Source organism: Macrotis lagotis, chromosome X, assembly GCF_037893015.1.
Source record: "Macrotis lagotis isolate mMagLag1 chromosome X, bilby.v1.9.chrom.fasta, whole genome shotgun sequence".
NCBI classification, from domain to species: domain Eukaryota; kingdom Metazoa; phylum Chordata; class Mammalia; order Peramelemorphia; family Peramelidae; genus Macrotis; species Macrotis lagotis.
Genome location: NC_133666.1, coordinates 72,519,411 through 72,542,815, shown reverse-complemented (window position 1 = coordinate 72,542,815; position 23,405 = coordinate 72,519,411). Strand labels below are relative to the sequence as shown.

At 45.9% G+C, this 23,405-nt stretch overlaps 1 protein-coding gene across 1 annotated transcript in view; it reads right to left on the bottom strand.

Annotated features, from left to right (window-relative positions):
• The window catches only part of LOC141499848 (short transient receptor potential channel 5), a 79,233-nt gene that overhangs the window by 32,267 nt on the left and 23,561 nt on the right, over nt 1-23,405 (bottom strand). Inside the window, exons 3-4 of the mRNA XM_074202621.1 lie at nt 2,689-3,025; nt 1,454-1,593 (exon numbers count right to left, since the gene is read on the bottom strand). Of these exons, the coding sequence (XP_074058722.1) occupies nt 1,454-1,593; nt 2,689-3,025 (477 nt within the window). The remainder of the gene's footprint in view (nt 1-1,453; nt 1,594-2,688; nt 3,026-23,405) is intronic.

The window sequence follows — 23,405 nt, the reverse complement described above, 5'->3', positions numbered from 1 at the left end:
ACATTCTTTGATGGCACTGAATTCTTTATTCCCCCACAAATGATATGCAAAGAGCAGGAGGCAGCCAGGCAAGCTCTGGCCGGAGACAGGACAGGAACCTCAACAATCAGCAGAGTATGGGCAAAATGCAAATAGAGGTATGGGAGGGATGGCTCTGGGGGATGCAGAAGGCTCCAGTGAAAGTAAGGATGGCTCTTGAGGATGAATATTCTTCTAGGGAAGAAGGGAAGGCTCTGAGGGTTGGGGAGGACTTTCAGAGACTACCTCAGGAGCAAACAGCAATGGGCTGCTGCTCTGGGAGGATGGAGGGGAAGCAAAACTCTTCCAGTAGCAAGGGAAGCAGTGGCTTTTGTGTCCTGGCTTTCAGAGAATTTGCTAATGGGGGCTTCTCTGTGTCCAGTGAGGTCACGTGCCATCCCTGGAAGATCAAAATTCTGGGTGTAAGGTCACTTGCTCCTTTACTTCAGTTCACACTGGGGCTTCTGGGAAAGTACCTCTCAAGGCAGGAGTATTTGTCAGCTGTCAGCCATTTTATTTGCTCTGAGGAATTTCTTCAACCATGAGTGGTCCCACTATATTTCCACCTCTTACTGGCTTAGGACTTCATGTTGGCCCAGGGCTCCGTGCTTATTGGTTTGGGTAGGATCTCGGGGAAAGCCTCCTAAAAAGCCCGTGAAGGTAGTTTCTCATGTGCTTATTGGAGACTCTTAGGTATTGGAGGGCAGGATTTGCACTCAAGTCTTTCTGACTCCAAGTCTAGCTCTGTCCTGGACATCATACTGCCTCTCAGTCTCCATCACTGATTCCATCTGTGCTATGTAACAACTATCGCCGGCTACTATTCCCCCATGGAAGCATTACCAACAACTGACACATAGCTCTCAAAAGTTTACAAGGGGCTCTAAAGATATGACCTCATTGTTAACCCTGTTTGACAAAACCCATGTGGCCCACCAGGTCCTGTTTCTGCAACAAAAGGGAAGGACATGGCTGAGACTATTTCTCATAGAATCTGACTCCCAGAATTTGTTGTTAGAGAAACTGAGGCAGCTCAAGCTGGGGCTGGGGAGTTGTCCTAAATGACTTCACAAAACTGGCTACCCAAATATGGGAATTCATCACAGGCTTCCCTAGTCCATCCATTTGCCAGGAAAGGTCTTGCCCAAACAACTGGCTACAACCCAGAATATAAACTCTGGAGGGCAGGGAATCTTTGGGTTTGTCTTTCTGTTCCCAGTGCTTGGCATAGATGAAAAATAAATTGAACTGCCCTTATGAGGAGCTGATGGCTGTGGCTTATGAAGTTGCTGATGCATTTTCTATGGGACCTGGCCCCTGCTTCTCCCCTCCCCAACTTGTGTTCCCTGCCCCTTACCAAGGACTTAAGCTTAATGGAAGTATTCAAAGTCACCTTGCCTCACACATTTGTTAAGAGACTGAGATGCCAAAATACCTTGACGTAGGCAACAATTTTCAAGGAGATTGTTGCCAGATAGAGCGAATTCATGGCAAAATCCATCAGGTTCCACCAGTCATGGATATACTCATTGAAGCCGCCATCCCACATCTCTTTTATTTCTCCCCAAATGAAGCCTGAGGGAAAGGTGGAAAAAAGGTATTAGTGCTAAAGTAGCAGCCATTGATCCAAATAAAATCTTCCCAAGAGGAAGACAGATGAGGTAAACGAAATGGATGATTTGTGAAAAGCTGAGATTTCCCTTGGGGCTGTCGAACCAGACTGGAAAGCTCCATTCAGCTAATGGCAGGCAGGATCTAGACTTTATATGACCTCCATGGGCAACAATCCCATTGATGGCTCCCGTTGGAACCCCACTAGAGATGGGATTCCCTTAAGGTACCCAGAGGAAAGGAAAATAGTAGGTGAATAGGCCAGGTCAGCCCAGGCAGAGGAATTTCTATTTCTAATTTTCACTAATTTCCAGTCAGTGGAGTTTCTGAGGTGAATTTCTGAGACCACCTGCTCTTCTCTCCCCATTGACTGATGCCAGAAAGTCTCCTATTAGTGCTTGAGTCCATTTGTGACATACTCCCTGGTGGGCTCTTAACTCCTGGACAGCCTCTGAGTGTGAATGAAGCTACTGAAAATCAGTCAGTTACCAATGCCAGGATGCCAGCTTAACTGCCCATGGTCATATATCACTCATGTTAGCCAGCCTTCCTTTTCACTGGGGTGGGATGGCAGGCCCTTTGCTGAGCTTCACGTATAGAATCTCAGAGCTGGAAGGAACCTTGGGGGCCATTTCCGCTAACCTATTCTGAACAATTCCCTCCACAATATCCCTGAAATGAACCTTTAGCCCATTCCACCTTGAAACTGCTTTGATTGCCGTCCAGCTTACAACTATCTTTCTGCAACTCTACCCCTCCCCAGCCCCTGCCATGCTCCTATTTCTGCCTTCAGGGGACCAAAAGAACAATCCCTCCTCCACACAATGAGCCTTCAAATAACTGAAGACAGTTAGCATGTCCACCCCTTGCTGTCCACCCCTAGTACACAATTCTCTTTTTTAAGGATAAACATTTCCTTCAACCTCCTGCTGAACTTGGTCAGAAGGAGCCTGTCAGCTCTGTTCTGGCATGGCTATGCCTGGAGGCTGAAATGTACAGCCCAGGCCAATGAAAGTCTTAGCAGGCATGAACTGGCAGTCTGCTACCTCAGTCACTTACCTAGAACCCAAGGCAGTATCATCCACTCTACCACAGTGGGCGGTGGCCCCTGCACATGCAGGTCTGTCCGGACTATGTGCTGAGATGCCAGAAGCAGCATGAAGAGGAAGGTTAGGTAGGAGGCCGTGTGACAGATAAACTTGATAAACGGTTTTTTGATGAAGAGCCCAAGGTTGCTCCTGGGGGCCACTAAGTAGGCTATAGACAGCATGGGGAACAGGAGGCCAATAGTGATGCAGGTCAACATCTTGACTCCCCAGTGTCTCCGTCGCCAGCCTGGGAAGCCATCATACCACAGTGTGGCCAGAAGCTGCTGACAGTTTGGCTGAGCAACAAACTGAAAAGAGAAGAGGCAGAATTACGTGTCAAGGACACCATGGGAGGTTCCTCCCTCCCTTCCCCCTGACTGTCCAGGCTACAATTCTTGTATCAAGGACCATGGAGACCATCACCAGGTCAGTGAAGACTCCAACTTTTGCTACCACTTTCAGAGTGCTTCTCCAGGGTCCTAATAAACAGGGACATAGTCCATATAAGAGATGAACCAGGAGGGAAAAGTGAACGGTTCCTAATTTCTCCTTTGTAGTTATTCATCTTAGGTCATTCTTCAGACATTCCTTGTGGATATCCATCAGCTACTGGGCAGCAAGGCTGCCTTTCCAAAGCCACATGCTGAGAAAAAGCACACTCCAGGGCTGGAACAAGCCAGTGCTGGTGGCTCAACCTCTAGCCACCTTCTCCCTTAGTTTCCAATAGGATTCTGAAAAATCTCTTTGGGCGGAAGTCAGTGAAATTCAACTCCCTTGCAGCCTGCCTTCTATTCCATATCCTCTCTAGTCTAGACAAATGACAAAGAGGGGCAGAAAATGTTTGGGGCCAAAATGATAATAGCCTGGAGGAAACTCAGTGAGATTTTATTTAAAGGCAGTCTACAAAATGTCAGTGATTAATAATTAAAGACTCATTGGCTTCACGGGGGATCCTCCAGCTGCTCCTTCCTAGCAAGTGGCTCAAATGGAAACTGCAATGTCTACCATTGAACTGCGATCATGCCTACATCCTGCTTCCCACACACATGAGCTCCCGGCCAGCCACCAAGCAGTCTAAACGAGCATGCACGACCCCTCCTGCTCTTAGTTTAAAGCCCAGGAAACTGTCCCACTCTTGGCTCCCCAACTAGGCTGAGTTGAACCCCCCCCCCCCCCCCCCCCCCCGCCCAGTGAATTACAAGAGTATGGGTTCTGGGAGGATAATGGAAGTTTCAGTGTCACCATCCATGGAACTGGAATGATTGCAGCTGTCCATGGTCCTGAACCGCGTGCATCTGACTGGAGCACTCACTCATAATTTTGCCCATTGATCTCCCCACCCCACACCCTTGGCTTTCCTTGCCTTCCCTTTATATCCTCACATCATTTCAGCACACAACCAGCCCCTCCTTTTTTCTGGGTAAAGGAGCAGATTTTAAAGGAATCTGGCAGTATGCCCATTCAAGCCTCACTAAGATGGAAGAACTAGATTTGCTGGGGAGGCTATAGGATTTGGCAAAAGAGGGCCTGTGTTTTAGTCCTTGTTTTGGCATTGATCTTGGACAAATCTTTCCTACTCTCTGGGTCTCCATTTCTGCATCTTTTCAATAAGGGGGGGGGAATAGGACTAAATGCTTCTTCAGGTCCTTTCCAGCTTTCATCCCTCTGATCCTGAGGTGAAGAGAGTTCCAGTGTGAAAGTGGTCATTTTGGTTCAGAGGAAAGAACATCAAAATATGAGTGCAAGTAGAAGGCTTGAGTTTCAGTCTCAGCTTTGGTACTAACTTGCTCTGTGACCTTGGACAAGTCCTTTCCATGCTCTGGGTCTCAGTTTTCCCCAAACTAAAATGAGAGCATTGACTAAATTGTTTTGCAGTTCCTTCAAACCTTCAAACCCTGACCTCAGGCTAAGAAACAGAGACTCATATATCCCCCCCCCCCCTTAGATAAGTAACTATTTCACTTCTCCAACATGGCTGCTAACAGTTTGAATCCTGAAAGCTACTAACTCTTGAAGCAGTTTGCTAGCAAAATGGATAGAGGATAGGGTCTGGGGTAAGGAAGATCTGAATTTAGATTTGGCCTCAGATACCTACTTGCCGTGTGACCCTGGGCAAGTCACTTAATCTCTCTGCTTCAATTTTTCTCAGCTGTAAAATGGGGATAATAATAGAACCTTGCTTGAAAGGGCTGTTGTGAGGATCAAATGAGAATATAAGTGTAGTGACTGGAAGATAGCACCTTTTATTTACATATCCTTCCCTTCTGAGTTTGGGAGACACATTTTGGGAGCTATCTGCACATTTCTGGGTCTGGTGTTTCTTTTATTTCCCATGTATCCTGGTCCTGACCAAGTCCCTGGGGCCAGTATTTAAACTTACAGCATTCATCTTTTCTTGCCTTGATCCTGCTTTGGCAGCAGGGCTGGGAAAAGAGGGGGAGGTTATATCTTTGCTGTTCATTCTGTCAGGAGCAGAGCTAGGCTGTGGGCATTCTGCTATAATGAAGATGCCTTGAGATTATGAATAAAGGTCATTTGGATCACTGCCTGGGAGCTAAGATAACAATGTCTGGGAGCTCAGAAATGATGTTACAGAGCCACAGCATCTCCATACTGGAAGGCAGCCCAGCAGTTACCTAGTATAATGCGTACCTGAGTCCTCTCTCCAATATTTCCAACAAGGGGGCATCCCCCACCCATGGGTTAGCTTGCCTCTCTTGCCAGGGCATCCTGGGCCATTTGGAGACAATGGAATTGTTGGGTTTTCCCAAAATCAAACTGAATATGACCCTTCCCCTCCCCACTACTCCAGATTGTGCTCTCTAGGGTCCAACAGAATCAGACTAATCCCTCTTCCACATGACAGTCCTTCAAAAGCTATTGTAGTTACCTCTAAATCTTCTCTTCTCCAGGGTAAATATTTCCACTTCCTTCCAAAGATGCTCATATAGCATGAACAAAAGACCCTTTAGTATTCTGGTTGCCTTCCTCTAGAGGCCACTTGTCAATGTCTTTACATTATGGCGCCCAGAACCGAGCAAAATCCTTCAGCTGTGGCCTTACCAGTGCATACACCCTGTTAAGTTTGTGGTCCAGCAATGCCCCAGAACTTTTTCAGATAAACTGCTACTTGACCATGCCTTCTCCAACCATATTCCTACTTATTTACTTGTCAGATTCTCTTATCTCTTATTTTTCTCTTTTAGGTTTTTGCAAGGTAATGGGATTAAGTGCCTTGCCAAAGGCCACACAGCTAGATGATTGTTAACTGTCTGAGGTCAGATTTGAGCTCAGGTCCTCCTGACTCCAGAGCCAGTGCTCTATCCACTGCGCAACCTAGCCACCCCCAGATTCTCTTATCAGTCCACAGCTGATCTCAATAATGCCTCAGAAGAAGAATTTACAGCAACAAGACCAGGATCATCCAGATCCCAGTAGGTAGCAGGTCAGGGTTTCCAAAAGAGGGGAGACATAGTAACTTGGTTCTTTCAGAGTCTTCGCCCTGGAGCAAGCACCAAAAAGCTGATGACTGTCTCTTGTCTCCTAGAGTTAACATTCATCCACTTAGAAACCCTGACAATGGAGGTGCCTTCTGGCTCCTTAACTTTTGAACCCAGAAAGCTTTCTACCTTACTCTTCACTTTTCAACAGTGTGCTAAGTGGGAAGCGAGTGTGTGTGTGTGTGTGTGTGTGTGTGTACCCATGTAAGTAGAACTGTTTACTGGAGGGAAGAACAGTCTCGTGGTGAGGAAGTCCCATCAGGATCAGTCTAACTGCAAGGGTATCTAGGGACCTTCTACAGCAGTTGCTTCACTGGGCATGCTCCAGACTATAGTCTGAGATCTTAAATAGAATAGCTGAGATGGGTAAGAAGAGGGAGGAAACCATACCAGCTCCTTCTAGAATTCCTGTGGATAGCTGAACTGTCAATCAACAGCAGGTCAGCCAATGATACTGATGGGAAAAGAGGTGTAGTCTCTTCTCACTTCATTTGGATGTATGCCACACAACTTTTCTGGGGCCCCCAAGTACGAACATCTTACATTCATGAGAATTCCTGGAATCACATGGGTGAGTGACCCAGGGTGTACAGATGTATATGGGGGTGAGGGCAGGGTGGCAAGAAGACCTTTGAAAATGGGAAAACAAGACTAGAGACACAGTAACAGGAACATCTCAAATTTGCCTTGAGTCAGTGTAGCCATAGCTTGGAAGGAAAGGAGATGAATGAAGGGCTATGAAGATGAACAGCTGGTCTCACAGCTTCCAAGCAACTAGGCCACTGGGACTAGGAAGCATGGGACTACCTTAAAAAGAGGCAAGCAGAGTAGATTGGAGAATAGATGATATAACATGAGAGGCACAGATCTGGACAGGAGAAGACAAGATGGGAGGGCTATCCAACCTCTGAGGAAGCTTATTTAATCTCTTCCTGACCCCAGATCCTTTCTCCAGCACCCTTAAATTCTCTCTTCTCAATGACCTTGAATGGAGGGTAGCCCAGCACCTCCCCTGGCAACCTGTTTTAATTGGGGCAGTTGTGATTGTTAGGAAGGCCTTTCTGACATTGAGTCAAAGTCAAAGGGACTCTTGGTAGTAACTCAGAAGTTCCAAGTTCTGCTTTTCAGGAACCAAACTGAAATAGTCAGTTCTTGTTGCTTCTTCTCACATGTCCACCCTTCTCCTCTGACTCTGCTAGCATCCTGATGCAGGCCCTCCTCATCCTCTCTTGCCTGGACTATTGCAAATGGCCTCTGAACTGCTCTTCCTGATTCCAATCTCTTCCAATTCAGATCCATTGTCTATTCACTTGCCTAAGTGATTTTTGTAAAGCACAGGTCTGACCATGTTACCTCTGCCCCCATTACTCAATTCACTGCAGTGGCTCCCTATAACTTCTAGGATCCCCTATCAATTCCTCTTGGGGTATTTAAATATCTTGAGAACCTGGCTCCTTCTTACCTTTGCACTATTCTTACACATCATGGTCTTCTCCCAAGCTCTAGTCTTTATGAAGTCTATCATCTCACCATGTTGGGCTATTCATGTGCTCCTTTCACATCTCCTGTCTTTTCCATCTCTGGACTGTCCTCTATCTCTGGAATGCTCTTCTTTCTTACTTTTGCCTATTAGATTCTCCTTAAAGTCCATTTCCAGCCTCATCCTTTGGGACTGCTCCCTTCTCCAGTCCCCTTGAGGATTCTCTGGGATCCATCTCAAATTGGGTTTGGCAAGGACCTAATTATGTGTGTCTTGGATCCCCCAGAAGAATGGGAGCTCCTTGAGGGCAACCAGTGGTTTTGCTTTGCCTCCGTATCTCCAGTGCCTAGCAGGGTGTCTGACATATGGTAAACATTTAATAAAATGTAATAAAAAGTGGCCAATGGATTGATGGCCCCTGAAATCCCTTCCAGTGTTTGGCTCCTAAGTACTCAAAGAGTTGTTGTCTGAAAGAAATTTTTGACTTTTTCAACTTGGCTCCTGAAAAAGTGAATTAGGAACAATGGCAGAAGAGTTCATTCACCCATGATATTGGGTGACACTTCCCAAGGACCAGAGCTTTGGACCTCAAGCACAAGGAATGGCCCCAGAAGCTGGAAGAGGTTCCGATTCCCAGGCTAGGAAACTTGGTGAATCCCTGGGAGGATGGAGGGGAAGCACAACCTGCCTTAGACCTCCCTTCCAGATCACACAGTTTCGACTTAGGTCAATGGCTTGGGGAGCCAAAGCTCCCCACAGCTGGCCCTGCTCAGGCTGGTGGGAGGCTGGATATGTCCTCATACCTCAGGGTTAAGTAAGTGTTAAAAAAAATGAATGCTGTGACCTCAGGGATGGGGATGGGGGTGGGGAAGTGGGGAGGAAATGGCACTTTTAGTCCTCAGCAGGCCTGAAGTTGCTGAGATTAGTCAGGGAGCTAATTAGTCTAACAAACCTCAGAAGGTCTGGAGGGATGGGACTGGGAAGGGGGTCCAGAGGGGGCCAGGAGAGAGGGCTGCTGGGGTTCTTTTCCTTCTGCAGTGCTTCAGTTCTCCACAGCTTCCTATGGCCTGCAGAGTAGACCTTTGGCACAACTACCAGAGTTCTATGATAGGCCAAAGCCCTCCTGAGACCTGGGGGTGCTGCATGGGAATGGCCAGCCCCTGAAGAAAAGAACTAACCTCTATCTATACACACAGGGTCACCAGAGACCAGGGTCTGTGGTTCAAAAGCCAGTGCTCTTTCCATTTCCTCTCAAGGAGGATTCAGAGCCACAAAAATTGGGGCAGAGGCAGAATCTGCTAGGAGATGAGTAAAGCCAAGGACTGAGCAGGGGGGATCAGGCCTGAGAGCCTTTGCCATCTCATAATGCTTATGCATCAGGGCATGGTGTGGTGCCTAGATATGGTTCCTGGAGTGGATATTTTATACTTGGAAGTCCTGCCTCTGACATAAACTAGCTACGTGATCATGAGCAAGTCACTTAACTTTGTTGGACCCTGACACCCATTTTAAGTTAATAGATCGGTGGCTACTCAGCATGGGTGAGAGGAATTTCATTACCTGGAATTCCTTGTCTTGATAAAATCACAGATCCATTAAAATCAGAATGGGGAAGCTATATAGGGTAATGAAAGGAATGCTGGGAAGCAGAGAAGGTAGAGGTAGAAAAAGATCCATGGACTCGAGTGGACCATAATCTGAGTTACCATTGAGCTAGGACAGTCAAAAAAAGTCAGTGGGATATGGGCTGCTCTAAGAGAAGCTGAAAGATGCAGTTACCTCATGGTAACTCTGACTTCACCAGATCCTATCTGGGTGCTATGTTGTGGGAAAGGTCCAGGGAAACTAGATGTGTCCAAAGGAGGACAAAGATGGTAGTGAAGAGCCCTGGGCTGATATCATTCTATGTGGATTGGTTGAATGTTCAGCCTGGAAAAGTCTTTGGGGGAACATGCATGCTGGTTTCAAGTATCTGGGGGCTTTTCATATGTCCCAGAAGTGGGAGCCATCCTAGCCATGAAGCCCAGTGTGGGGTGGCCTGCTTCACTGTGGGAGGTTCCCCCACAGTGAGGAGCTACAAGTAGAAGAGGATGACCTTAGGAGGCTCTAGAAGTGTGAGCTATTATCATCGCTCATTTCCTGTCTGCACAGACATCCATCTAGGAAACCAGGAGAGGCCAGGAGGCCCTTGGTGCCCTCCATAGTACCAGAGCTCCCTGCAAGAAACAGCTTGCTATTTTGGCAGTTTTCAGTCACTCAGCTATGGGGCAGAGCTCTGCTGGTCCCACAGTTCCCCTGTGCTCTCTTCCTAGGCTTCCCAGTATGTCCATCTGGGCCTCCCCACTGCAACTGTTATAGTAGACATAGGAGGACACTGAGTCACTGAGAGGTTACATAATTTACTAGTCCCAGCTCCTACAACTACTTAGTGACTGAGAAGGTTTTGAACCCATGTTTTGGGAGCTCCCAATCTAGTTCCTGGTTCCATATGTTGAGTCACTGGTGCCCAGAAGAGTGGGAATGGGTCCCAAGTTTGGAGAGGACCCAAGAAACATGGTTCTTCCACTGGGATTTGCAGGGAGATGATTGGGTTTAAAGGTGTCCCTGCTGTAATGAAGCAGGCCAGAGACCTGAGCTCCCAGTAGATCCACAAGCCCCTCATGGAGAAGTGAGAAAGTGTGGCAAGGAATTGGGCTGGCTCAGGAAGGAAAATACATCAGAACTCCCCCCCCCCTCAGCCAATCAGACGCCTTCCAGACCCTTGCTGCTCATTGTGAAGAAGCCTGAATTACTGGGTATTGGGCACGCACAGAAAAAGCAATTTGTAGGAAAGCAGATTACTGTGACATACATTAACATTCAGCTCCTTCTTTAGAAAACTTTGCTTTCCCATTTTTTGAGGGAATTTTCATGGTAATCAGATACCTTTTTGTGTACCTTAAGTCAAGCTGACTGTGTCTAGGGACTTTGTGGTGTAATGGAAAGAGCCTGGGCTGTAAGACTTATTAGGGATGTGACCTTGGGCAAGTCATTTCTCTGTTACCTCAGTTTCCTAATTTGTAAAATGGGAAGAACAATGCTCATTCAGTAGGCATGCTTCAGGTGGGTAGACCCACAAAACTCTGATTGTCAAATCAATGATGAAAAAAGCCAAAGATTGGGTAATGTTTGGGGTCACACAGGGGAGGGAATGAAGTAAGTGGCTGGGGCGTGAACTTTTCAAGGACAAAGGGAATGGAGACGATCACAATGGACTAGGCTCCCCATACATTCTCCCTTATGGTTGCTGGATCGGGACTAAGAGATCTGAGCCACTCATGCCTTGTGGAGATACCTCCAAGGGACAGACTATGGATGCCGCTAAGCTTAATGATGAGCACCTCTCTCTACCTCCCCACCTAACACATTCTTTGTACTTGCTGCCATTAGAGTGGTAAGGGCCATCCTCCAGCACTTGACTGGTTGGCTTCTTCTCTTCCTTGTCATTTGACACATGTGTTTGGGTGGTTTTAAATCTGAGCATCTGAACTGTTGGGCTTTTGGCCCACCTTCTTCAGACCAAAACTGTTTGGGGTGAAAAGTATTTATAGGCTCCCAATCTTTGCTGATTATTTATGGAAGTTTCTTTTTTCCTTTTATAAAATCACCATCTGAATATATTATGCTATTTTGTTCAGTCATTTTTTAGTGGAGTCCAACTCTTGGTGATCCCATTTGGGGTTTTCTTTATAAAGATCCTGGTTCCTTCTCTGGTTTGTTTGTCAGATGAGGAAATTGAGACAAATAGGGTGAATTGATTTGCTCAGGGTCTCCCAGCTGGGAGGTGTCTGAGGCTGGAGTTGATCTCAAGTCTTCCAGACGCCAGGCCCAGATTCTGTGCACCATGGTGTCACCTAGCTGTTCTGAATATTATACTATTTCTGTATGATTAAACTCCATTGAAAGGTGGTGGTTATTGGAGGTAGAGATTGAGCTAGAGTCTGGATAAATCCACTTGGACTTCTTAGACTTAGGTCATCAATGGCCCCTTAGGGACCAGGAAAGACAGGTAGCCAGCACCAGGTTAGCCCACAGCACCATCCACTTTGGGGATAAGTATGTGAACAACAGCCCTTACGCCTTACTGCTGGACAAGGTCACTTGCTTGCTCAGCACCACCCCCTGGTGGTTAAATTTGTAACTCACAGGGGAGTATTATTATTATTATATTATTACTTTATGGTGTGCACTCATCAGAGAGGGTGCTGGGCTCTACGAGCAAGTCAGAATTGACGCAACTCTAAGGAAACACAACATCCATAAGTTTAGAATATTCACCCCAGGTGTTCACACTAACTATTTGTGTTCTACCTATGGTAGAGCATCTCGAGCATGTATTGGTCTGAGCAAGGGCAGTTGGATACATCGGAATGTCTCTAACATAAGTGATTTTGGTCTTCTTCAATAAGGAAGGAAGGACAAGAACCATAGGGGACTTAAGGGGAAAACCTTTAACCCTTGCAGCCCTATAGCAATGAGTCTTTTTGACAGGGGTGGCAGTAGCTAGAGACTGAGCCCTATTTTTGCCCATTTGAAGGGAAAGGAGACTAGCTGTTCCTTCCATGCTATTACAAACATATTCTAGTATTCCCCACACTTAACCCTCTCACCAGGTCCCACCATGCCTCTTAGCTCTAGCCTCAGATTGCTCTTCTCCTCAGCTAAAGGCCTTGCAGAAAAAGACACTAACTGCCTCAGCTTTCTCTCTCACTTTTACAAAAGTCTGAAAAAGTAGAAGAGCAAGTAGAAGACCAAACAAAACAATCTGGATCTAGAATCTCAAGAAATCCTTGAGGAAAACTGTCCAGAACTAGTAAGGCCCAAGGGCAAAGAGAAAATAGACTCACTAGTCACCTCAAATTGAACATAAAGCTAGAGTTTTAGGCCAAAATAAAAATATTGCAAGCAGCCAGAAAAAAGATCAAATCCCCAGTAAACCCAATCAAGATTATGCACTACTTGAGAGAAAACACCAGTACTTCAAAAAATAAAGACCTACGCTCAACCAACTGCAAGAGTGAGTATAATTCTATAATGGGAAAAATGGACTTTTACAACAACCATTTCTGCTGAGAAAACCAGTTTATGGGTATAATATTTTTGAAATGCAAATTCAGGAGACAAGAGAAAACTAGAAGTCTAATGATGAGAGCAATTTGAAAGTAATCAATGATGAGCAAAGACTTAAATCCTAATGGGGGAAAGAGACCATTTTTCCTTCAAAACCCCCATGTCTTCTAGAGCAAAGGAGAGGGTGCAGAGGACAGATTGAGGGACTGTGAAATGAGGGGAAAACATATGAGAGAAGAAAGAAGGAGAAATTGAACTTCCTTAGAATTGGGGCAGATGGGGAAAAGAACATATAAACACAAACAAGGCGTAGTACGTGTTTAAATTAAAAATAAGCAGAAGAAGCAAAAACTCTTTTTTCAATGTGCAAATAGCAACAGTAAATAGTGTCTATTAAGAATCAACAATCGGCACTATCAGGAAGACAAACAGAACAATAACAAAAACAGCAGCAGCAGCAGCAGCGATAACAGCAGCAACGAGAGCAGCAACAGCAGCAACATGAACACCAACACGGACATCAACAACATCGTCAATATGAAGGTGAACATCAACACCAATGACAGAGCAGCATCATAATCATTGTCAGCAAGTACTGATTAAGTATTTGCTGTGTGCCAGGCGCTGTGCTATACTCTGAGGAGACAAACAAAGGTAAAAACACAATCCCTGTCCTCAAAGAGCTCACAGTCTAATGAGGGACTTAATATGCTAACAACTATGTACATAAAAGATATAGACACATACAGACATATATATTTGACCTTACTTTTGAAGGAAGTCAGGAAAATTCCCAGATGTGAGAAGGTTAGAGTGTGGCAGACATGAAAGACTGCCAGTGAACAGTCACATCAGAAGATGGAGTGTTGTATACCAGGAACAGTAAAATAGCCAAGCAATGTTACTGAATCACAGAGTACAATAGGAGGGGAATAAAGGGGTAAAATTGAGAATGGCTTTCAAAACTAAAATCCCCCCAAAACATAATATCTTATCCTGGAGGTAACTGGTTACTGATGGAATTTACTGAAGTGTAGGGAGCACTGATATGGTAAGAGCTGCCCTTTAGGGGGATCATTTGGAAGGCTGAGGAGTAGAAAGGTATTTGAGGCAAGGACCAAATAAAAGGCCATTTCCAGTAATGAGCAGCCAAGAGCCTATCCAGAATGGTGGTTGTGTGTGGAGAAAGAAAAGGGGATCAGTATAAGAGATATTATGAAGGTGTAAATGATAAGACATGACAATAGATTGGGAACGTGGAGTAAGCAAGGCTAACACTAAGGTTGTGTCCATGGATGGTGATACTCTCAATAACAATAGAAAAATTCACAAGAGTCAAAGGCTTGAAGGGAATGATGATGGGTTATGTCTTGGACATATTAAATTTAAGATGTCTCCAGAACATCCATTTCGAAATATCCAGTAGGCTGGTGCTAATGCACAACTGGAGGTCAGAGGTTACCCTATGGTAACTCAGAGCTCACGCTTCTCCTTACAGTGATCAGTGAGGGGCTTCTGAGGGGTGGAGCTAGGATGGTGGAGTAGAGAAAGTGCTCAGTTGAACTGTCCTAATATTACTCTCCAAACAACTTTAAAGGAACACCTCAAATCATACTCTGAATGATTTGGGGATAAGCAGAAAAACTAGATCTTGGTAACAGACAATGTAATAATATCATTAATAAATACATATGGACCAAATAGCAGTGCATCCAAATTCTTAAAGAAAAAGTTAAATGAATTACAGGAGTTTATAATAAAATTATCCTAGTGGGGATCTTAACTTCCCCCTCTCTGAATCAGATAAATAAAAGAAAAAAGAAGTTAAGGAGCAACAACATCAAAAACAGCATCATCAACCTCAACACCACCACCACCAGCAACAACAGCATCCTCAGTAGCAACCTCAGCAACAATAGCACCAGTGGCATCATTAGCAGCAGCAGCAGCAGGAACCACAAACATAAGTACTGTAGGGGGTCTTCCCCCCATCACCCAAATCTTAGAGCCTTCTTGAACATATAAATAGTATCTACTATTTTCTAGGCACTGTGTTAAATACTTTTCAATGATTATCTAATTGGAACCTCACAATAACCCTTGGAGGAAGGGGCTATATTTATCCCCATTTTACAGTTGAGGAAACTGAGGCAGATAGAAGTGACTTGCCCAAAATCACAGAGCTAGTACGTGTCTTGAATTCAAATTTGAACTCAGGGCTTCCTGACACCAGGATCATCACTTTGTGGACTGTCTAGTGCCAGCTAGTGACCTCAGTAGAGGTCTTTTCAATAAGATTCTAAAAGCAAGGTCTATCATGACTATCATTATATGAAAAAGTGCTCATCCCAGTCCTTCAACTATGTTGGTTGATTTCCTCTGGCTATCTACACCCATCGATATCCTCCTTAAACCACTTTGCTGAGAGCTCATCTCTAGATGAGCTCTGTCAAAGGCTGAATGCTGTGGGCCCATTACCTCCCTATTCTTCTGGTCCTCTGGGGCAGCTCAGAAATGCAGTAAATAGAATGCTGCATCTGGAGTCAGGAAGATTCAAATACAAATGAGCTCATCCATTTACTAGTTATGTGAGCCTGGTCAAGTCACTTAACTTCAAACAAACTTGTCTCAGTTTTCTCATATATAGGATGAGGATAATAATAGTACCTACCTCCCAGGGGATTTGTGAGTTTTATAAAGTGCTTAGAATCCTTAGAGGCCCAGTTAGCATTAACCTTTAATCAAACTCCCCAATCTCTTTCAGTACAAATGCTGTCTATCCATGATTTCTTCACTTAATATTCTTGGAATTGATTTTTTTGTCTCCAAGGTCAAGAGTTTACATTTATCCCTACTGAATTTCACCTTATGAGGTATAGCCCGATGCTGGCAAAGACCCTTGGGGATCCTGAATTGGTCATCATCACCTCCTCACTACTGACTTTCCCCCTCAATTTTACCATAATCTCCAAATTTGAGGAGCATACTGATTAAGGCTTCATCAAGCTCATTGATAACAAGTGTAAACTACCAAGGGCCAGAGTAGACCACCTGCCCCATTAACAACTACTCTGCTTCTGGCTGTCCAATAGTCCCTCCTTTAATCTTTTGGTTGATAGAAACAGATTAGACAGAAGGCAGTCTGAAAGGAGAAGGCACTAAGATCTGGGAGATGAAGTTGCCCCCCTGCAGTACCTCTGAGCTGAGTTTTGAAGGAAGCCTGGAAAACTAAGCTATAGAAGGAAGGGGGCAGAACATCCCAGGACAGGGAGACAGCTAGTACAAAGGCCTGGAGATTGGAGAGAGAGATGACTCATAAAAGATGCTTACTGTTTGAGCAAGGATCCATATTCAGGATCTCTCAGCTGAGGAAGATCTGGGCTTCTTGGCACAGAGATGAATAGAAGGGAATAATTCAGACTGGCCACTGCCTGTGACTGACCGGGTCTCAATACATGATGCTAAAGGCTCTCTTGTTCAGTGGCTTGGAAACTTGAAAAGACAGTTTTTCAATTTCAACAAGTGTTTACTTAAAACCCTCAGTAGAGGCTGCGCTTGGATGGAGAAACCAAAGATGGTAGCACACCAGTCATTGACCTCAAGGAACTTAGATGTTTTGGTAGGGGCAGAAAACATACAGGTGCAATAACACAATATGAAAAATGTGCCAAGTATAAAAAGGGTCCATGCTGAGAGTGGCATCTGAGCTGGGGATTCTTTTTTAGTTTTTGGTTTTTGCAAGGCAGTGGGGTTAAGTGACTTGGCCAAGGTCACACAGCTAGGTAATTAGGAAGTGTCTGAGGCCAGATTTGAACTCAGGTCCTCCTGACTCCAGGACCGGTGCTCTATCCACCGTGCCACCTAGCTGCCTTTAAGTTAGGGATTCTTGAAGGTGAAGGTTAGAAAGGAACACAGTCCACATGTGACAGACCCCACTGTTCAAAGGCACTGAGGTGGGAGATTGAGCACGTGGAATGCAATGGTACCAGGACAGAATGAGAATCCATGTGTTCTCTCCTCCTTACCATAATGGCTCAAGATAGGATGGGTAGTAGCCTCCAAAGGGTGGTTAGATTTCAGAGTAGGCAGTTTGGTGCATTTTACCCCCTGCAAGTCTTCCCTTTCCCTGTAGGTTGGTCAGTTCTGACCCTGGTCACAACAGAAGCTTCCCTTTGAGGACCCCATGCAGAACTAATGAGGGGGGGCCTTCCATGTGGACCCCTCTGACAAAGCCTCCACTCTTCTGCCCAACTCATCATCTGGGCTTATTCCTCTATAACAACAAAGATAATGAATTTGGCCAAGACTTAAGATTCACGAGCTAATATTTGTATAGTGCTTTGAAGAGGAAAAGCATTATTAACTAGGAGTTGCATTTTATGAACAAATTAATATACACTTTCATTACCATAGCTGAGCAATTGCAAATCATTATGGTAATTAGCTTCCTCTCTGCCTTGGCTGGTGAACATCTGCCTTGCTATTCAGGGTCAGGAGGCCTGGGTGTTGGCAAGAATTCTGTAACAGTGGCTCAGGTGGGAACACCAAGCTGTTTGTTCGCTTGGGGAGAAGACAAGAGCAGCATTTGGAATGAGATGGGGGAGGAAAGACTCTGGAGATTAGAAGATATTAAAACCAACCCCAGGAGATGGGGTTGGCTCTCTTGGAGGAGCTTTTGGCCTGTGTGATACTGCTCAGAGGGAGATGGTTACCCCATTCTCAGCCATGGGATTCATTTGTGATCAAACTGAGATGGGGGCAAGTCCTGTAAAAGAGCCTGAAGGCTGGAGCAAGAAGTCAAAGTCAATTGTGGCCATGGGTAAAGCCATTGAAAGCTCAACAACAGGGGAGTGATGGGATGCGCCTGTCAGAAGAATCTGTCTTCTGGGTGCAGAATGGGCTGATGGAGCCTGGGACAGGGCTGGCAGCATGGAGGATGGTGCAGCAATTCAGGGTAGAAAAGCTAAGGAAGTGGGGGCAGGCAGAAGTGGAAAAAGGAAGATATGGTACCAGAGAACTTATAAAAAGGAGAACAAAGAAACCTTGGTGATTTATGGACTGGAAGGAAAGTCATAAAGGAGATCAATGGGTCAAAGATTCCTTGGAGTATTTATACCTGGGTGACCAGGATGGATATAAACAAAGAAGCTCAGAGAGAGAGAGAGAGCTATTTCAAGAGGAAGAGGAAGAGGATGAAGTTAGACGAAAATGCATTCCATATATGGAAGGACAGAACCACAGTTCAAGTGTAAACAAATATCCAGCGGTTAGCTCATGGCTTAGAGAGGTGAAAGGTGAAATAATGGGAGTAGATAAGGACCCTAGGGTGAATGTAGAGAGACAAAGGAGGGACAAGGACAGGCCTTGTTACCACCTCACAAGCATGGCCAGGTTATGAGCCTTGTGACATTTGGCTAAGAGCAGAACTGATTGGAATTCTGTTCCATCTTGGGTTACAACTATATGGCTGAGCTTCTGAAACAGCAGAAACTCTCCTTTATATGGCAGTCCCCAAAATGGGATTTTTGCACAGTGTGGCTGAGAACACAACTGGGAGACTGTGAGTTACAAAGTCAATGACTAGCCATCTAGACCCTTATCAACTAGTATTGAGAACCAAGATGGTTTAAGATCTTCTCCCTCTCTCCCTTTGGTTTTATATCAACTCAATGGCAGACATATGTCCAACTTCGAACAGTCCATTCAACCCCCCCCCCCACACACACACTTGGGATCCCACAGTCACAGCATTTATTGATTATCATGTTAAGTGATAGGAATACAAAGAAAGACAAAACTGTGGTGAAAGAATTTGCCAGGTCAATGTTGAAGTAGGCCCAGGTGGACACCACTAGAGTCTGAGGCAGCCAGGAGATCTTACAGAGAGCAAAAGGAGGGGGTGAGGGGATGAGCTCTCCCTCTGCAAGCTGTGTCCTGCTCAGACCTCATACAGGGATCATTCTTAATGGAAAGCACCACATTATAGGGAGCAACTGACAAATTCAAGTCTTTCTCAGAGAAGGACTCACAGGACAATGACAGGGAATGGATTCTCTATGGCCTGAGACTCCACTGAATGAATCAAGAGAAGAGAAAGTTTGGGGGTGGGGGAATGAAAGTCATCTTCAATGGCAGAAGCCATTTAGCAGAGGTGGCAGAGGCCAACTTTGTCATCCTGAAGCAGTAGGAGTTTCCTCCTCACAGAAGGTCTTTAAGAGCAGCTTAGAAGACCACTTATTAGGGGGGAAAGTTGGACTAAAGGACCTTGAAGCCCTTCTAATACAAATCCTATGAACCTTCAGTGAGGCATACTGAGGCACAAAGAAACATCCAGTAAGTCTGGCTTGCTCGTTTCCTAAGTTAACCAGACCAACTATTAGTGGAACTCCCAAGTCTGAGGTATGGGCTCTGCCAATCCTGGAGCCGAATGACTCAAGGGATATGAAGATTTAGGGCCATTAGAAGCCATCACATTTCATTAGGACAAAGGAGAAAAGGAGGCCTGAAGGGGAGAGAGCATTTGTTCAAGGTCACATGGTCAAAACTGGAAATGTGGCTTTTATCCTGCCAAGTCCAGTTCCTCTTTTCATTGGAACTTGCTGCATGGGGTTGGGGAACATTCTTATCAAAGAAAGAAGCATGAAAAGAAGTGGGAAGACAGATTGGGTGTCTGATCTGGTTGGTCTACAGGCCATCTGTGGGGGAGGAGGAGAGGAAGCAGACTAGAGAGCAGAGCCATACCATGCAAGCCAAAGAGTCTAGATATGATGTAGTGGCTGATGTTATTGATGCAGGTGGCTTCTTGGCAGGTGAGACCATGGATTAAACCCTGCTACAGAGTGTTGGAGACTGTGAGATCTTTCCAGAGACTTAGGTTGGGACAAAAAGGCTGCAGGAATCTACCAGAGTCAGTCTTGGAGTTCTCAGAGAAGTCTCTTGTTAGCAGGCTTTGTCCTAGTGGAGGTAGCACAGTAGGTAAAACCTTGGCCTTGGAGTTCAGGAAGACCTGAGTTCTAATCCTGCCTTAGACACTTACCAGCTGTGTTACCCTGAGCAAGTTACCTAACCTGTTTGCCTCAGTCTCCTCATCTATAAAATGGGGATACAGAGTTGTTGGGAAGTTCAAATGAGATGCCATATGTAAAGTACATGGCTACATATAGCCTTAAAGGGCTACATAAAAACACTAAAATAATAATGATGGTGATGATAATTATTAGTAGACTCCCTCATTTCTCCTGACCAAGCCATAGAGTTCACTATAGAATTGGAGAGCTACAGACTTGCCATAGTTTTCCCTAATTCTCTGCCACAAACTGTTGGATTTGTTCATCAGCCCAGAGTTGTGTTCCTCCCCTCCCCACAAGCCCACTCCAGACGGATGGTTTTCAGAACTGGTGACACTGGCCCTCTCCATCCCCCCAGCACAGTGCATGTAGTTACCCTAGCCTGAAGCCTCTCCTGGCTCCTCTCCACAAGGCTTGCCTCGATTCCTCTGTCTACAGTGAAAACCACCTTTAGCCCTTGCCTATAATTCAGCTCTGCTGCAGTCCCTATCTGCTGCTGCCTTGGGTCCCCCACTGCCTGCAGGGCAGAGCCCCTGACACAGGACTGGTTTCCTACATTGCCTATGCTTTTGATCTCTTCCATCAACAGTTACCGTGACTCAATATTACATGGTCCTCCAAAGCCTGTCTCAGAGTCTTCCTCCTCCGGGAAGCCTGCCTGGTCCAGTTCTAGAAGCCACATTTTAGGCAGAACAGCGAGAAACTGGAATATGATGAGACAAGAGCCACTGAGATGTGGAAAAGACAAGAGATGAGGATGCATGGGCATTGGATGAAGGAAACGGGGAGGTTTATCCCATAGCAGACCGGGGGTGGTGGTGATAGAATGATGCAATAAAAGTACTAGCCCCAATTCTAATCCAAGCTATTTTTAATCTGGCACTTCCAAATGGACTAAGTCCTTTGCAGAAGTTATCTCATTGGAGTCCCAGAAGAGCACAGGGTAGCAGGTGCTCGTGTTGTGGCCAAGGGAGATGGGAGGCCCTGGGGGTGATCCTCAAGTGGAATGGGGAATCTTTGTGCCAAGGATTTCTTGGTGGGGATGCTGATGAGAGGCAGCTGCTCTTTTGGGCCTCCTCCCCCCCCAGCCAGCTGTGATCCTTCCCCTTGCTGGGTCTGCTCTCTTCCTCTGCTTCCTGCAAGCAGGGACTGTCTCATTCATCTTTCTATGACCCAGTGAGAAATTTTGATTGGATTCAGAAGACCTGGGTCAAAAACTCAGCTTTGCCTCTTAATTCCTGAGTTTCCTCTCTGGGCTTTAGTTTCTTTCACTGGAAAATAAGAGGATGAGAATAGATGGCTCCTCAAGCCCCATCTAGCTGTCTCCATGATTTCTTCCTCTCTCTCCATGAAGGAAGTGTCCAGAAAGCCCCATGCATTTTACCTTTGTTACCAGCTCCAGGTCTCAGAAGGAAACCACCAGGCCAGGCTGTCCAGCTCCTTTAAGACTGGTTCTTAGCATGATGAGAAGGCAGAGGTGTCCACTGCCTCCCGATCAAGGTCTCACTTTACTTAGGGAGCTGGGACGCTCTATTCCCCAGGTCCCTGTGGCTCAGCTGGGCATCTGGCATGCGTGGCCTTTAAATTTGGGCCTCCTTGTCTGCTTCTGTGCTCTGAGATCTCCATGTCCTCCCCTAGCCTGTGCTTTCCCTTGTGGCTGGTGTCTGTTCAGCATCTCAGGCCCAGCTGCCACTCATGGCCTGTGTGCCAAAGAGGGTGGCTGCCTTCATAGAACAGGTCAGATTTTGTCCTTTACAACTGAGTCTCTTAATAGTTCTCAGCCTCAGTTTCCTCAGTTTCCTCTCTAAAAATACAAGTTGTATTCATAGCACCTGTCTCCCTGCTTCCCACAGCTGTCCCAAAGCAGGCCACAGGTCTTAAAGCAGGATTTAAAAGCTGGTGCACATGATAATCATGCCCTTTGGGGATGCGCCAACTCTGGGCCAGTGATGACTTTAGCTCCACCAAGTCCTAGGCTAGTTATGGGCTCTTCCCAAGTGGCTGGTTCGGTTCTTCTCTTGCTGGCCATGAGGGTGTGGGTGGGCTTACTGTTTCCCTGAGGGACTGAAGTGTTCAAAAGTAGAAGCCTTGTCAGGCCAAATGGGAGAGGACAGGCAGTTGTGGCTGAGGCTTGGGGGATGCAGCTGCTGCATGTAGAACCCTATTGAAGGCCACAAGCAACACACAGTTCAGTGTCTGGCCTCTGTAAAGGAACAATGAGCCAGGCCCAGAATCAAGCAGGGACAGGGTGGCAGGCTCTTCGGAAAATGGCAAAGTTCTCTTAATGAACATGAGCTACTTGCTGAAATGACCTGTTCTTTCCATGGCAGTACTCTGCCAATGCTCTGTATGGTTGAGAGAATTCAAATGGAAGATCATCCAAAGGCAATGGAGAGATGCAAGGTGGGTGGGTGCATGGAACTATGGAGACTCACCTTTGAGCTCCCGTCCAGATCCAGATTTTGAGGCTTCCTCAGTCCTAGTGGGGAGGACTACTGGAGGGGACGTATATGGAAAGTATGTCGAGGTCTGCTTAGAGATCAGGGCCTTGAGAATTTGCCTGGGACTTGATCCTAGGGTTAACAAAATACTCTATAGGGATAAATAGCACGTAGACCTAGCTAAGCCTAGAAAAATCAATTAAATTACAGCCCTGCCCAACCAAAGGAGAGGTCTCTTGGCTCTAAATAGAAGTCTCTGTCTATGTAGACTAGACTTCTAGTGGCAGCCTTTGGGTTCTGAATCTGAGCCAGGGGCAGGGTGGGGTGGGAGATGACTATATGGTGCCCAGGACTGCTTGGACCATCTAGAAGAGCCTGCTAATTTGTCTCTGTCTTTCTGTATCCTTCAATAAAGCCTATGGCAGCAGGCCAACTGCAACTGTGGACCATCGTGTCAAATCATTAGAATTCTCTGAATCCTGGGCCAAGATCAGCTTTAATTTGAAACAAACTCCTTCCTGTGCAATGACGCTCCATTGCAACTAGCACATGAGAGCTTTCTCTGAGCAGCTGGTGTATTCAAATGTGGCTTTTTCACTTGGCGAGAGTGTCTCTTTGGGAATGGCATCCTTTTCTCTGACATTCAGAGAGCGGAGGCCTCCTTTGACCTTGGGAGCAGGTGACGAATGGGCTTCTGATGTGATGGGCACATTGCTGCTCCAATAGGGGAAGAATCTGGGAGCTTCAGAAGGTATCTTTCCTTTAGAAGAAGGATTCCTAAGAATCTTCGAGGTAGAAGGTGCCTGATGAGAGAGCCTTTGCCTGAATAGGCAGCTCCACTCCAACACCTCCATGGCTGCTTTGGCTTTTGTCTAAAACCCTTCAGGGAGGAGGAGTCTGTGCTATTGCTAGCACATTGAAAATGGCATTTGGATGGTGATCTCTGTCTCCCATATTACCAACTGGCTTCTGGACATCTTCACTACATGTCTGGTGGGCCTCTTAAGTCCAAGTACAAATAAAACTCACTATATTCAGCCTTCCTTACTCCAACCAGGAATGATGGATCAGTGATGGAGAGATACAGTCAA